This window comes from Podarcis filfolensis, assembly GCF_964270895.1.
Source record: "Podarcis filfolensis genome assembly, chromosome: 10".
NCBI lineage: Eukaryota > Metazoa > Chordata > Lepidosauria > Squamata > Lacertidae > Podarcis > Podarcis filfolensis.
The window spans coordinates 74,480,024-74,496,800 of record NC_139612.1 but is presented as its reverse complement, the minus strand read 5'-3'; the positions used below and the strand labels follow the sequence as shown (position 1 = coordinate 74,496,800).

Here is a 16,777-nt window from a genome sequence, read left to right as displayed (position 1 = left end):
GTAAGGACCGACAACATGTATATATTCATCTGTCACTCTCCTCGGCCACCCAAACATCCTGAGCTGCACATTTAGGGGATTTGAGGCTCAGGGGCTGGCAGAAGGGAGTCTGGGGATGGAAATTATTGTGAGGTGACCAATAGACAGAGAAAAAATAGAAGCTTTTGGAGACAAAAAAGGGACCAGTACAGAACTTTAATATCACAGCCATGAACAATGTGTGTATCTGAAGAAGTGTGCATGCACACGAAAGCTTATGCCCAGAACAAACTTAGTTGGTCTCTAAGATGCTACTGGACAAAATAATAATAATAAAAAAATTATATATATATTTCAGCCATGAACAATGTCATTCTTGGCCAGCTGCCTTCTGCTTTTAGGGCTCTGCTCTGTTATTCTAGTGCAGAGGCTCTCAAAGGGTGTGGTGGCAGAGGATGGCAACTGGGGTGGGACGATTCAAGGACAATATTATATTTGGGGAAGGATTCATGCTGCATTGTTTTCTATTTTCTGGATGTCCCATCATCATATTTGAGATCCACTCTTCTAGTGATTGAAGGAGACTAGGAGTAGAAGGATTTGTCCATTTTGGTTTCCTCAGTTTCACATTTTTGCAACCTCAAATTCAGTTCATGACACTTCAGCAATTTGCAAAAATAATAATAATAATAAATTCCTAATGAAAATTCATTAGTATTTTAGTGTGAATTTCTCATAAAAAGACATTTTTGTATGCACTTTGAAATTATGTACACATTTTTGAAAGCAATTTCCTCTAATAGAAGGCATTTTTGTATGTTATTTTCACTAATACATTAATCTTTATGCACACTTTCTTTAATATATGCATTTTTGCAAACATTGGTTGGAGAAGTGCACCACAACATTCAGGTAAGTGCAGATTTCAAAGGGTACCTGTTTTTCCATTTGTGTACTGTGTCATAAAGTGTGAATAGATTTGTTTTTAAAATGCTAATGGAATTGACAATCTTCCACCATTCCTACTGGAGACCACTAACATCAAACCCTCCAAGTGTCCCTATTTTCCAGGGATGTCCCAGATTTACAGAAGCCGTCCCAGTTTCTGATTTGATCCTAGACTGTCCCGTTTTCCCTTACAATGTCCCTATTTTATCAGAGAAATGTTGAAGGGTATGGAGTTATTCAGCTGCTGAGCCATCTTGTCAGGGGCAGCTCTGACACATCTGAATAGTATAGGGAATTTTAAAAAATCTTTAATGTTTTATTATGTTTTTATATGTGTTGGAAGCTGCCCAAAGTGGCAACCCAGTCAGTTGGGTGGGGTATAAATAGTAAAATAATAATAATAATAATAATAATAATAATAATAATAATAATTGAATAGGACATCTCTATTTTCATCAGAGAAATGCTGAAGGGTGTGTAACATTTCCCCGAAGAAAGCTGAAGGCATTTCAAAAGAGGGATCATTTCTTGTAATATGCAACCCCCCCACACACCCAGTTTCACCAGCTTGTGCAGGTTTGTTTGTTTTTTGCATTGTTGCAAAACCTGGAAAACCTGAATGAACAGTCTATTTCCCGTGTACCACTTTTGCATGTGTTCATTCCTAAATCCTTTCTGCCCTGTTGCCTCATTTGCCTTAAAAAATTCCACAAACATTCATATTTAAATATATTCTAAACATATTTTGCCCCAAAGGCAAATGACCTATTTATTGATTATACATCCCAGTGGTTTTGTGTTGTTGTTTTTTTACACAAAATTTGTGAGCAAATTAGATAACATTAACTAGTCACTGAACGTTCATTCTGAATAATTTTGGGGGAGCTCATTCGAGGTTGCGTCAAACAGTTGCTGCCCTCCATTCCCCAGTGCGTTTCTCTACCACTTTCTGTATTGCAAAACGTCTGGGGTTTTGGTGGTGGCGGGGTGGGGGGCGGGAAGAGAAAATTATTTTTTTGCACAATAATGCCCAATCAACTTTTGCCAAATCAACTTTTGCTATATGACTGAATTCCACCTGAAAAGAGTGAAAATATGAAAGTATTCCTAACCCAGGTCTGAATCCAACGACTGCTGTGCTTCCCACCTGTTCCTTCCCCAGTCCTTTTCTAGACTACCTTTATAGCAAATCTATGCATTTTATTCTGTAGTGCGCAGCTGAAAATGCCTTCTTGAGTGGAGACCTGCATTGCAACATTTGGAGAAGGGTGAAATCGGAAGGATCTGCCCATTAGCCCAGGAGCTGCAGGCTGGGTCAGAGCCGGTCAGGTCAGTTCATATGGGAAATTGCAAAAGGACAACTTCTCCATCTGTCCTGAACTGAGGAGACAGTGGGGGGTGTTTCTCGGATGAAGGGTCACATTCCCTTCTGAGGGCCAAACGCCAGTGGTGGGTGAGGCCAGAAGCAAAAGCAGGAGAACAGTGACTATACATTTTACACTTGTACAGATTAGTTTCTACACACACTCACCCCCCTTTATGCTCCATTCAAGGAAGCAAGAGTCATTTTCAGACTTTGAGGACACATTCCAGCCAGGAGAAAGCACTCAAGGAGGGTGCAAAGCATGGGCAGTGAGGGGCCTGGCAGAGAGTCCTGGTATGAAATGAAGCCAGAATACTTCTGAATAAGAGCTAGAGGCACAGGAACAGAGTCCAGTAAAAAGTCCTAGCTGAGCCCCTGGCAACCTTGTGGTGCACAGGTTCTATATCTCTCCAGCATACTATCATTTCCCCCATGCTCTAATGCTGCTTGCAAAGTTCATACTAATATGAGCTCCAGTTTGGTGAATGCACATCCACCCAGAGCTGGGCTTAAATCTGCTCAGAAAAGCATTTCCATTTTTCTGAGAGTATTCTTTTGGAGGTTCTTGTTGAACTGATGGAAAATTTCAGCCACATGCCACCATCATCCTGCGAATATTTAGCAAAATGGCCCACACCAATTTCCCCCCAAAAGTGGAGAATAGGGATCCTGCGTAAATATTGCTTACTCTTGTTTTTGACAGGAAGAATGGGTTTGGCTCCTATGCCTTTCTTCCTTAGTCCATTGCTTCATTCATCTAACAGCATGAATTCACAAAACAGTAAATAGTACCCCTCCTTATTAACTGAGCTGAAATTTCTTAGAAGATAATTTTCTTTTTTGCCTCCTCCCCAACTCTTTCAAAATTCCACTGGTCAACAGAGAACATGCACACATACACCAGTTTGCTGCTCACAAGCAGGATGGATAATTTTGGAGGCTAATTTTGCTCATGTGCAGAAAAAATCTTCCACAAGGTGATTGCTCATAGGGGTTATATGAACAGTTACCAAGTGGTGAACACTGGACTGAATCTGGTAAATGAGAGTTTTCCATAGCTGCAAAGCGTTTGTCTGCTGTGTGAAACCTTGCTTCGCCTCTGCTACACTACTAACACAGGTCATAGCTTGTTTTATATGATAAAGCACAGCAGAGTTATATACTACAGTTATAACTACTGTGGTGCATGAGAGAATATTGCCAAACACAAATTAGTTGGCTTATTTTTTTGGCAGGTTTGGCCTTATTTTTTGATTGTATTCTAATTGGCTGATGTTATAGCTAGCTGTTTTGACTGGGTTTGTGTGTGTGAGAATGTCCTTGGTTTTTCTTCCATAACATGGGTAATTTGTGGTTCTCATGATAGTTTCACAGAATTCTAATGTGCACCTAGGCCCCTCAAAATTGGTGACTCCTGGACTAGAGGGTCAAACCCACAATGACAGTTCAGGTTTACCAATCCTCTTGCATATTTCTGCTAATGGCATTCATAACTGATGTAGGTATATGTCACTCTGTGTTACTTCCACTACAGCTCAGGGATGGTTCATGATCCTTCTATCAACTGTACCATGGTGACCGAGTTTGTCCTGTTGGGGTTCACTAGTCACCCAGGCTTGGCCCGACTGCTGTTTGGACTCTTCCTCCTGATGTATGCAGTGACCTTGGCAGGCAACGGGCTGATTATGACTGTGGTGTGGACTGATCCTCTCCTCCATACACCCATGTACCTCTTCCTGGGCAGCCTTTCATGCTCTGAGACAGCCTACACTTTGGTGGTCATACCACAAATGCTTTGTGACCTGCTGGCTCCCCATAAGCCCTTTCCCTTGGCATCGTGTGCTGCTCAGATGTTCTTCTTTGTGGCCTTAGGTGTGGCTGACTGTCTGCTGTTGACAGCCATGGCATGGGACCGCTATGTGGCCATTTGCCACCCACTACACTATGGGACCTTCATGAGCCAACGGATTTGTTGGGGCCTAGTGATGGGGTCTGTCTGTGGTGGTTTCATTCTTTCTTCCTTCCTCACTGGAGTGATTTTCTCTTTGCCATTTTGTGCGCCCAACCATATCCCCCATTTCTTCTGTGACATCCCTCCTGTGCTGAGCAGGATATGTCCTGGCTATGGAACTATTGAAGTTACTGTTACAGCCTTGGTTGCCATGATCCTCATCATCCCTTTCTCCTTCATCATGCTGTCTTATGGGTGCATTTTGATGGCTTCCCTGAACATGAGCTCGTCTCAGTACTGTCGCAAGGCCTTCTCCACCTGTGGAGCCCACTTGACAGTGGTCTTTCTTCACTATGGCTGTGCCATCTTCTCATATGCCAGACCTAAAGGCAGCTATATTGAAGGTCAGGACCATATCCTTGCGGTGTCTTACACTGTTCTCATTCCCATGCTCAACCCTCTGATCTACACTCTAAGGAACAATGAAGTGAAGGGAGCACTTAGGAAGGTGATGTGTCGGGGTTGCCTTCTTCCTAAGGGATAGATGAAATGTTCTACTGAAAATGGACTCCAGATGGACAGTTCTGCATTTCCCTACCCTGTCTTTTTGTGTTTCAGTTCAGTTCCATTTCTATAATGTACATTGTGAAGTAGTTTCCAAGTGCATCGCTTCGCAGAAATATGTATAATAATTCAGTGTTTCACAAATGGTATTTATAAGAACTAAAGAAAGCCTGGCTGAGACACACAGCCTGCTCTCCTGTCACAGCCCAACTGGAGAAGAGAAAGATACAACTTGGTTCCAGTGTGAAGATGCTTCTCTGATGATCCTTGGGGATCCAACCACTATTTTATCTTACTCATTCATCTGAAAAATGCATTAACCACTTCACGTTCTTAAAACATATAAAAACAGTATAAAATGCTGTTCTGCTCTTTCACAAAATGAACGGACAAGGCTAGGATCACCCCTCTGGCTGCTCACCTCAGATGCTTTTACAGAAAGGTGAGCAGGAGTGTGTGGTTCCTAATGTGTGGTGAGCATGATGCAGGGGTTATTTTTCAAGAAAGCTTTGTGTTTTTAATGCATAAACTGAATTTGGATAACTTTAACAAAGTCTGGAGGGAAATGGTTTATTTATTTATCATGATGGCTTGAAAACTTGCTTGAAAGAAATAAGCTGTTACTGTACTGGTGTGGGGTTAAAAGTGTGATTGTGTTTTACTATCTGTTTTTGATAGTTTCTAATGCCTTTGTGAACTGGTCTGATATTTTTCCACAGGAAGCTGCTATCCTGTTGTTTGATAGAGTGTTGGACTATTACCTGGGAGACCAGGGTTCGAACCCCCTTCAGCCATGAAGCTCACTGGGTGACCTTAGGCCTTTCACCATCTCGTAGTCTAACCATGTACACCACCTTGAGCTCATGGGGTGTGGGGAGGTGGCATAAATAAAACAAATAAAAAATACAAATAAAAAGCTTGTCTTAGTGGTGTTCTTGACAACTATCATCATGCATTGCCTGGGTCTGGTGCTTGGTTATGTGCTTCCAGGGTGCAAAGCCCTGTGGCCCAGCAAGAAGACGGCAGGAAGATGAGGGCCGAGGAGAGGACTTTTGGAACAAATACTTGCCAAACACTTCCTGTTAAGTTGTGGGCGAACATATCAGACGACACAGCGATTCTTCCAAAGCAGCTCTTTATTTGTAAGCTGGAACAGAACTGACTGAGGAGCTCAGCCAGCCTGCTTATATAGAGCTCCAGAAGAATTGTAACTGTTGCAGCTTTCTAAAACTATCCAATCACTGAACGTCACTTTCGATCCTTCATTTGCATACAAACTATCCAATCACTGAACGTCACTTTTCGATCCTTCATTTGCATAACTATCTACAGTATCCCCCTGCTGGCCCAGGGTGAGAACTTCAGTACATAACACTTCCCACTACCTCCTCTGCCTAGTTTCGTGAGGCATAAGTGGTTGATACCATCTGCTCCATGAAATCCACAAGGCTCAAGATAGAGTGAGACACTAGAGGGAACCATAATTAAGATTAAAATGTTTTAAAACAGCCTTCCTCAGCCTGCTGCTCTCCGGCTATTTTGGACTACAACTCCCATCAGCCCCAGCCAGTATGGGTAAGAGTGAGAGCTGGAGGGAGATGTAGTCCAGTCCCAACTGGGAGTGGACATCATGTAGGTGAAAACTCTTTTGGAATGTTTCCAAAGTCCCTCTGTTCTACGATATAAGCCACTTGGAACACTTTTTGTTGAAAAGTAGTTATATGAATATTCTAAACAAATAAATAGGTTACGGTTCTAATGTTTAATCATATACAAATACATGAAAGTGCAGGGAAAAAAGTAAAATAGCCATAGAACATGCAGGGTAATTTTTTTAGATGGCATGTTGGACTTAGTCTTAAACTACACTGTAAGTGGAGCAGTATGATTGGGCTTTTAAAATTTTAATTGCTACATGTTGCTTACAGACTCTTAAATGTCAGGTCTCTGCTCAGAGGGGCTCATAATGTATACTTGAATACAATGGGGACAACAGAAGAAGGTGAGAAGGGCAAGTGGGAAGAATATGGGTGGTATTCAACTGTTACTCAGAGTAGACCCACTGAAATTAATGGACCTAACTTAGTCATTTTAAGTCACTTCTCTTTGCTGTTTGCTTTTGTGATTTAAGACTTCTGGGAAATTCTTTTTAGTATTAACCAAATACCAACAAAAATGAATTGAAGACGTAACAGTTGGCGTGTACAGATGAGCAGAGGAACTCACACAAAGGATGTGCAGAGCAAGGTGAGATCTTAGGGTACAAAAGCAACTTTGCTGGAAGGTGTATTTTATGGGTAAATGGACATAGGTCAGTGACTCTAAAATAATAATTATTGTGATTTATATCCCCCCCTTTTCTCTGACAGGGACTCAAGATGGCTTTACAGATAAAATAGAAACAACTAAAAGCATAGTGGGGAAGCAATCATTAAAAGCAATTAAACATTAATAGAATTAAAACTATAGATATATGTGATCTCTTAAAAGTTACAAGTAATTCTAATAAAAAACTTTGACTTTAGGGTTATAACTAGAGTTAGGGAAATCAGATTGTGTTTGTCAGGGAACTGTCATCGGAAGAACAGGTGGTGCAAGGGCTCCCAGAGGTTGAGAGAGACTTATCAGCGGAGGAGGGAACCAGCAGGGGGCGAGAAAGAGCTCCAAGGGAAAGCGAGTCAGAAGAATGGCTCAGAGACAATTCCAGCGAGAACAGCGGGGAGGTTTCAGGACCTCCTATAGGGACACCCACTCCTCGCCGGAAATTGTCACATAGAGAGTCCAGAAGACGTGCTTCCGTTAAGGAGCTGTTATGCTGGAAGAAATTCCGTAAACGCCCACTGTCGGATTCTGCCAGCGACTGACGGAGCCATGCTTATGGCGCTCCGTTACAGACAGTGGTTTGTGGACTTAGCCAAACACTGAGGGACTAGGAACTTTACGCACAAGCAGCTCAACATCCCATCACAGTGTTTATGGCTGTTTGTAAGGTAACGTGGTTGCCTGAGAGCCCCTTTTGGAGGGCAAGGCCAGAGGATTCCTCCCCAGAGGTGGCAAGGGCGAAAGGAGATCCCTCTCTGGCTCTCCATCTAGATGCTCTTAAATGCCTGACAAGCCTCTGGTGCCATCCAGTGTGTTACTGTCAGACTCTGCATGAAGAATAGCCCAGAATTTGACAGGTGGTACTAAGCTGTACTCTCTTTCACAGAATCATGCTGACGGCAAGAAACAGAATGAATTGCTTAGTTGACTCATGCCTAGGAATTGTCTGGGCACGTGAGGGGCAATCGCTGGGCTTGACTCAAATCTCCCCAAGATAACAATGGTCTTTCATGATTTTCCAATACAGTGGTACCTCAGGTTACATACGCTTCAGGTTACATATGCCTCAGGTTACAGACTCCGCTAACCCAGAAATAGTGCTTCAGGTTAAGAACTTTGCTTCAGGATGAGGACAGAAATCGTGCTCCAGCGGCATGGCGGCAGCAGGAGGCCCCATTAGCTAATGTGGTGCTTTAGGTTAAGAACAGTTTCAGGTTAAGAACGGACCTCTGGAGCGAATTAAGTACCTGAGGTACCACTGTACAGTATTTTGGTCTCAAGTTACTCAAGGGCTTTAAATGTCAATAACAAAATGACACTTTGCTTTTATTTTTATATGAATTCATATTGACTTTTTCATTCCTGGTTATATCTTATGTAAACTGCTTAAAGATTTCTTTTTACATATATGAACTGGTATAATTTTTATAAATATGCCCAATTTCAATGTTATTGTCAGGGGCTCAGGAGCAGGAGCACAGGGGAGAGAGGAAATGGAGAGCGAAGGGGAAGAATCCGAGGGCAGCGTAGGGGAGTATGACAGTGGCCCGAGAGATTCCATGAGCTTCTCCAGCAAATCAGAAGATTCCCAGAAGGGGGCGCCGATGGTCAGGGCAAGGGGGGTCCCAGGGGGGACGCACCGGAAACAAGGAGCCAGAGGGGAACCCCAAAGCAGCAGTGGGGGATCAGGACCAGTTTCCCCACCAGAGCGTAGTGGGGGGGAAGAGTCACATGTGTCAGGGCCAGCGTCTCCTCCAGCGGGGAGAGAAAGTGAGTCAGGGCTGACCATGCTTCCAACGGAGAGTGGGGGAATGGAGGGGAGGTCAGTTGCAGCTAGCCTCCCTAGAGGGGGAAGCAGTGACAGCAGCAGTGAAACGGTCAGGAGGAAAGTTACTGGCTGGGCGCGCGCGCCAAGTTCAAATGTACAGGCGCGGGGGACAGCAGGAGACCCGGATGGGGAACCAGCTCCTAAAGCCCGCCGGAGGGAGGGGGAAGGCTCAGGGGATTCAGCGTCAGAAGAGTCTAGAAAGGGCGAGACCCCAACGGACAGGCGGAACCAGAGGCGGAAGGAACACAGGAAGAGGTGGAGTAAGGCGAGAGTCTTAAATTGGTGTCTGGGGGGAGGAGACTCAGACGGAGCATCAGCGGTCTGACAGTTGAGACGTAGAGCTGCGCGCTGCGGCTCTGGAAGTGAAACTGAACTTCAATAAAGACTTTTGTACTTAACAACGAAGCAGCGTTGGTCCTTTGTGAGCTGGGATCTCGGGCGGCTCTGACAGTTATGATGTGCCATTATTTGTGTTCTGCTCTATTACTGCTTTGTTGTATGCTGCTTTCAATGCCATATGGACAAAAATATGTCTTTAAAAATCCATTCAAATAAATAAATAACCCATGCTAAGTTTGCTCTTAATTGCCTGTCTAGGATATATTCTCAGAGGTATGAAGTCTGTACAGATAACTTTTGAAATCTCTCAGGGATATGAAGACTCATGATAATGAGTTTTCAAGTTTTAATTATAAAAATTGTTATTTTCTAGTCACACACAGAGATTGGATTTTATTCTGTTCAGATGGGGGCCTAGACCTGATGGTTCCTCAGGCCATGAAGACAAGAATTAACCACTTGTGATCAGAAACTTGGTTGAGAAGATTGATTCAGCTTTCCATTGTTGCCATTTGAATCAGTAGAGATATTCTGGTCCCCCCCCCAAAAAAAATTTGTTAACACAGCCTAATTAAGTCAGATGATATAAGAAGCGTTTTTGGTTTTTCATGGTTTTATCAAACATTTGCTGTTTCTTAGACTGGTGTCATAACCAGAAAGGTGTTTTATTTATTCTTAAATTTAATCAAAACATTTGAAATCCCCTTGCGATGTTAGTGGATTAGATCTTCTTATGTTCTTTTAGAAGTGTTCCTAAAGCTGCAATTACAGGCACATTTACTTGGGAGGAAGCCGCATGGAGGTTAATGGAACTTAATTTTAAGGAAATGTGTGTGAGATTAGGCTGCACAAGGCTATTTGATTCAGATCCATCAGGCAACCTATTTTCCCTTTCAACAAATGTTATCCAACAGGACACCCCATAAGGTAAATATTTCAAGTTTCTTTTGTATGTATTTTACATTTTTTGTCAAAAATTTAAACTGTAATATAGCAAGCTGACTTTAGTAATTGATTCTTTTAGGAGAACACCCATAATTTTTTTCCATTAGAGATGTTCACCACCCTATTAACACCACACAATATCATACTATAGTCACATCCACAGCATACATTTAAAGTACCTGGCTATACCCCTCCCCCCAAATTTGCACTTTCTGAATCAATATGAGAACTGAAACACAGCCATCTTCCAGAACTTGCACTTATCCAAATTTTATGGTGCAGTTCTCTAAGCAAGCAATGTTCACAAAAATGCATATATTAGGAGAAAATGTATGTAAAAAGAATATGGAACTGATAATAACATACAAAAATGCATTATATATAGGGAAGGTGCTTGCACAAATGTGAACGTCAGTCAAAACTGCATATAAAATTTATTTTTTAGGAGAAATTCAAACTAAAATGCTGAATAATTTTCATGAGGATTGTTAAAATAATAATAATGCAAATTGTAGCAGACATGTGGAGAACTGACTTTAAGATGGGGAAAATGAGAACCTGAGAGAACCAAACATGACAATTTCTTCCATCTGTGTTTGGATGTGACCCCTATGACTGTAAGAATTTTTGTGGCAGCAAATAAAACTTAGAGAATGGTATGTCCACTGCTACATGTGGAGTACAACATAAAACAGGACAATTAACAAGAACACATTAGTCAAATATCATGCTTGTTACATCTGATGGTACCAACATGTTTGGAGAGAAAGCAATGAATGCTGCTCTAGGAAAAGGGTAATATAAAACAGCAAAGGAGCGGGAATCCTCCTTCAGATGTTAAGTTCTTAGCACTTAACTCCTTTCTGGGTCACTTCAATTTGCAAGGAGCACTGGAAGTATGTTGGCACAGTTTACTTACAGTGGTGGCACAAATGCATGGCCCTCCTGCATATGGTTGGAAATCAGCCCTAGCCAGGATGGTCAGGGATGATGGGAGTTGTAGTCCAGCAACATCTGGAGAGTCACAGATTTCCCTAGAACATTTAAATACACTGTATATATGATATTTGCATAGGGGGTGGATTTGTACCACCATTGTACGTAGCAAGATTGGGGTTTCATAGCTCTGCTCCAAGGATACATTTTCCACACAGAGTGTAATTTTCTTCACATAGAATATGTGTATATTAGGAAAAATTAGAGCCAAGATGCTAATGAAATTTCACAAGGGCTTTTAAATCAATCAACCAATCAATCAATCAATCAATCAATCACAAACTAATGTTGATATATGGAGAACTGAATTTAAAACTGAAAAGGTTTAGAAACAGTGAGAAATTGAATCTGAAATATTCATCCATCCCTTGTTCAAAGAAACATGAATTATTTGATGACATTATAAAATAAGCATTTCACCATTATAAAATTATCATTTCACCAACAATAATGGTAATGGGATTGAGTCACACTCCAATTAATATAGTTTGGGGGCATCTTTACTATCCCGGCAGATAATTCCACATCTTGGGAAGGATTTACAACGCCATGGTTCCTGAAGATGATAATGAAACGACACCAGAGATCTTCCTCCTGACTGGGCTCTCTAGCCAGCCACTCATGCGCAGGGTGCTCTTTGTCGCGTTTCTCTTCCTCTATCTAATGACTCTTCTTGGGAATGGCCTTATTGTCCTCTTGATCATAGCAGATCCTCACCTCCACACCCCCATGTATTTCTTTCTAGGCAACCTCTCCCTTCTTGACATCTGTTATACTACCAGCACAGTCCCACAGATGCTGGCCCACAGCTTCACGGAGAGGCCCACTATCTCCAATGCCAGATGTTTTGCCCAGATGTGTATCTCGCTCTTCCTTGGGACGACGGAATGCATTCTGTTGGCTGTCATGGCTTATGACCGCTTTGTGGCGATATGCATGCCACTCCACTATACGCTGATCATGAACAGAAGGCTGTGTGGCTGTCTGGCTGTCTCCTCGTGGGTCTTGGCCTCCCTGCTGACCCTTGTACCATCCTTCACCATGAAGATCAAACTATGTGGGCACAATGTCATCAACCATTTTGCATGTGAAGTTCAGGCTGTTGTGAAGCTAGCATGTTCTGATATCTCAGCCAATGCAGGTTTCTCACTAGGCAGCAGTGTTTTCACTCTCTTAGTACCCTTTGCCTTCATTTTGCTGACTTACGTTCGCATTAGTCTGGCAGTGCTGAGGATTCGCTCAGCTCAGCGTTGGAGCAAGGCTCTTTCTACCTGTGGCTCCCATCTTACAGTGGTTGGGATCTTTTATGGCACAGCTATGGCCATGTACCTAAGGTCACCAGGCAGATCTTCAAACCAGGACAAATTTGTTGCTGTCTTCTATGCTGTGATCACTCCAATGCTGAACCCTCTGATCTATAGTTTGAGGAACAAGGATGTGAAAGGAGCCTTGTGGAGGGTAATGGGCAGGAAAATGGATCCCTAGCCCCCTTTAAATATATCTGAATACACTTCTTGAGTGCCTGAATGCTCTTTTGAATTCCTTTAATGTAATACTTTGTATTTTATAAATAAAATTTGTAGAAATGGTTCAGTTTTTGGAATGCTTATTTCTTTTTTTGTATTTCATCTTTTTAAAATCTTGTCACAGACACTGCTTTTGTAGCCTTAGGCTGTGATGTGGTTTATAAATTTGTAAAATAAGCATAAACAAATCAGCTCCCCTCATCTCTCACTAGGGGCCATGCAGATTGGGGTGGAGGAGGAGCTGCCATTTAAGGACCTAAGAGGGTCAGTAGGGAAGGAGGTGGTCTTTCAGATATTTGGGGCCTAAATCAGTTAGGGCTTTAAAGAATAATGTGAGCACCTTGAATGGGGCCCAGAAACAAACTGGCAGCCAGTACAACGGTTTTAAAACAGTCAATGGAGTATTACCAATCCCCTCTAAGGCAAAGACCAGGTTGAGGGTAAGCCCAGCTACATGTCTTGGACCATCGATGCCCTGAGTCAGCCCCATGGTTCTCATGGAGGCCATGAAGTCCTGAACCAACCCATTTGAGGCATCCTTGACATGGATATTGAAGTCCCCAACAGCACTGTGTGAGACTTATCCAGTATTTCCCGCACAGGTGCATAATGGTCACAGCAGATGAAGGGAGGGCCACAAGAATGCCACAAGGAGACTGTCATTGGGTTGAATTTGTCACTTTGCATTTCTTAGTGCAGAAAGTATTGATCTGATGTGTAGAGATGGTTCTGGAAGCTACTGGAAGCTTCTCTGTGTGAAAGAAGCAAGCAGAAGGTTCATGATGTTTGGGTTATTCCTTCAAAGAAGCTGAGTACAGCTGGGTTAAATTAGTTCTGTTATCTCTTTCTGTCAAGGCCATGTTGACTATAATAATAAGGCCAGAAAGAGCCTGGGTTTCACTTTCTGCCTCTCTTTCCTTCTGGTGTAGTGTTCTGTATATAGTATGCTTAGTGTTAAGGCTTTAGTCTTATTATAAGTTAAGTTGTAAATTTAAGTTAAGTCTGCTGCAACCGGATTTCTTATGGACAGGGCCAATCCTGATTGTATTGGATTTGTGACCATGATGCTCATTTGCCTTCAGTAGCAGTAAAGCTCTGCTGGATGAAATACAATTGCCTCTGGTCTATTTTTTGGGACTCCTGCAGTGTGTTTAAGTTTTTACTCTGCTAGCTATACATTGGAATCTACTCTGGATCAATATCGATCAAACAGAATTAAGCCACAGCTTTATTGATTACAGGAAACAGTAGGTTTGGCTATGGCATTGGGCATGTATGTATCCAGCATCAGACAGCCCACCTGCAACCTGATAAGAACCTTTCAGAAGATAAGCTTTATTTTACTAGCCCAAGGCCATGACAGAACCATACAGACACCATCAAAGAAAGAAATATCAATCAATCTATCTATATAACTCTCTCATTCTCTCTCTCTCTCTCTCTCTCTCTCTCTCTCTCTCTCTCTCTCTCTGAACCTCTGCCATTAGAATCATAAAATGCAAGACTTCCAGTCAGATGTTGACAGCGCCAGCAGCCCCAACTGAGTTTCCGATTTTATAGTTAAGTTTTATTGTTTTATGGACTGGTTTTAGTGTTTGATTGTTTTCTTGCTTAATTTTACTGTTTTACTGCTCTGCCACTGCGTTTGCCTGTTGTTTTGCAGATGTTATTGCCTTCACTGCAACTCAATAGTTTATGACTTAAGGTCTCACTACCAAGTTATTTGCTGACACCTGCAAAATTATTGCAAGACTATTGTGCCTCTACTGCTTATTGACTGCTTGCCTAATTTAACAACAGCAAAGACAACACTTTTGGCTTAGCAGCTAGACAGGACTCCACAGAATCTGGAATTTTGCTGCCCTATATAAGAACAGTGTTTGTTCCCTAATATGATCAAAAGGAGGAAAAGGATTGCTTCATCACAGAGCTTGAGTAATCTTCCCAATTCCAAAAAAAAGCAGATTAGATGACTTCATTGTGGGACACTTTCCCTCTGATCTGGGTTACCTATATCCAATAGGTTTATACTAAGTGCTCAAGGGGACACGGGTGGCGCTGTGGTTTAACCACAGAGCCTAGGACTTGCCGATTGGAAGGTCGGCAGTTCGAATCCCCGCAACTGGGTGAGCTCCCGTTGCTCGGTCCCTGCTCCTGCCAACCTAGCAGTTCGAAAGCACATCAAAGTGCAAGTAGATAAATAGGTACTGCTCCAGTGGGAAGGTAAACGGCGTTTCCGTGCGCTGCTCTGGTTCGCCATGACCCAGAAGCTGTACGCCGGCTCCCTCGGCCAGTAAAGTGAGGTGAGCATGCAACCCCAGAGTCGGCCACGACTGGACCTAATGATCAGGGGTCCCTTTACCTTTACCTAAGTGCTCAAGAGATCCAGCACTTAGCCAACACTCATGATGTACAGAGTTTCTTTAAAGCCACAAAGACCATCTATGGGCCAATAAATCATGGCATATGCCCCCTACACTCAGCAGATAGTACCACACTTCTAAAAGATAAAGAAGCTATTGCACTGCTCTGGAAAGAACACTACCAACATCTCCTTAACTGCATCTCCCCCGTAGCTGCTGAGGTCCTCTCACAAATTCCACAAAAACAAATTAGAGACGAGCTTGCAGTATCTCCAAATCTAGGAGAGTTGTGTACAGCTATTAACCAAATGAAAAACAACAAAGCCAGTGGACCTGATGGGATACCTGCTAAAATCTTCAAAGTGGGTGGAATCGAACTTGCACAACAACTTCACAAGCTAATCGGAAAAATCTGGGAAAGAGAAGCGATCCCAGCAGATTTTAGGGATGCCAAAATTATCAATCCTGGGAAACACTGGCCTGCAAGCACTCCAATTGGAGAACAGCCTTCACCAAAGGTGTCATGGGCTTTGAAGACACTCGAACTCAGGACGCAAGGGAGACCTGTGCCAAGAGGAAGGCACGCTTGGCAAATCCACACTGTGATCAACTCCCGCCTGGAAACCCATGTCCCCACTGTGGAAGGACGTGTGGATCCAGAATTGGCCTCCACAATCACTTATGGACTCATTGTTAAAACCATGTTTATGGAAGACAATCTTACTCGGCTACGAGGGATCGCCAAAGAAGAAGACTCCTGGCAGAGTAGTGGGCAACTCAAGAGGTGAGGGCAAGTCAACAAGAGAACATTGAAGCCACTATGTTACCATGAAGCCTTGTTGATTCACCTCCCGTGGACAAGCCAATACAGTGGTACCTCGGGTTAAGTACTTAATTTTTTCCGGAGGTCCGTACTTAACCTGAAACTGTTCTTCACCTGAAGACCACTTTAGCTAATGGGGCCTCCTGCTGCTGCCATGCCTCTGGAGCACGATTTCTGTTCTCATCCTGAAAAGTTCTTAACCTGAAGCACTATTTCTGGGTTAGCAGAGTCTGTAACCTGAAGCGTATGTAACCTGAGGTACCACTGTACCTTTTGAACATGAAGCAGATCTACTGTCTGATTTGTGCCTATTAAGTGTGCTAAGACTACAATCTATCAGCACTAAACAGGAAAAGGTATTGAACTTAGCATCCAAATTCCTGATAAGAACCTGGTGGGGTGGAACTTATGCTGTGGAGTCACCCCCCCAACATGGATTGGATGCCCCAACCCTGCACAGGCTGCCATTGGGAGGGGTGTTTTGGTTCATTGGTCCCCCAGTGGACTCTCAGACAGAGTCACCCCCCCTGGATGCCTCTCTTTTTTTTCTTTTTTTTTATAAGATATTTATTAGAGTTTTCCATTTTATACAAACAAAGAGAAAAAAGTAAAAAGAAAAAATAATAAAAACACATAAAGTTCACAACTTATTTTTCAGTAACATATTTCCCTGACCTCCTCATACCTCCCCTTCTTGTATTCCAGTTCAAATTATTTGTCCAGCAAATCCTTATCCCATAGCATTACAGTTAAAAAACACCTTATTTTCTATCCAACATCTTAAATTATTGTGGCTTAAACTTTTACTTATATAAAAAAAGAACCATTTT

At 42.6% G+C, this 16,777-nt stretch overlaps 3 protein-coding genes and 1 long non-coding RNA gene across 4 annotated transcripts in view; 3 read left to right on the top strand and 1 right to left on the bottom strand.

Annotated features, from left to right (window-relative positions):
• The window catches only part of PPP6R2 (protein phosphatase 6 regulatory subunit 2), a 1,004,265-nt gene that overhangs the window by 218,581 nt on the left and 768,907 nt on the right, over nt 1–16,777 (top strand). The gene's annotated exons all lie outside the window — the stretch shown is intronic.
• Nucleotides 1–16,777, bottom strand: part of LOC310743153 — a 187,193-nt gene that overhangs the window by 34,065 nt on the left and 136,351 nt on the right. The window lies entirely within an intron of this gene.
• LOC310743057 (olfactory receptor 10R2-like) lies at nt 3,862–4,785 on the top strand (the record flags this gene model as incomplete). Its single annotated transcript, XM_083573145.1, has 1 exon — nt 3,862–4,785. The coding sequence occupies one exon, from the start codon at nt 3,862–3,864 to the stop codon at nt 4,783–4,785; it is 924 nt and encodes a 307-aa protein (XP_083429271.1).
• On the top strand, nt 11,785–12,720 carry LOC310744067 (olfactory receptor 13H1-like; the record flags this gene model as incomplete). Its single annotated transcript, XM_083574810.1, has 1 exon — nt 11,785–12,720. The coding sequence occupies one exon, from the start codon at nt 11,785–11,787 to the stop codon at nt 12,718–12,720; it is 936 nt and encodes a 311-aa protein (XP_083430936.1).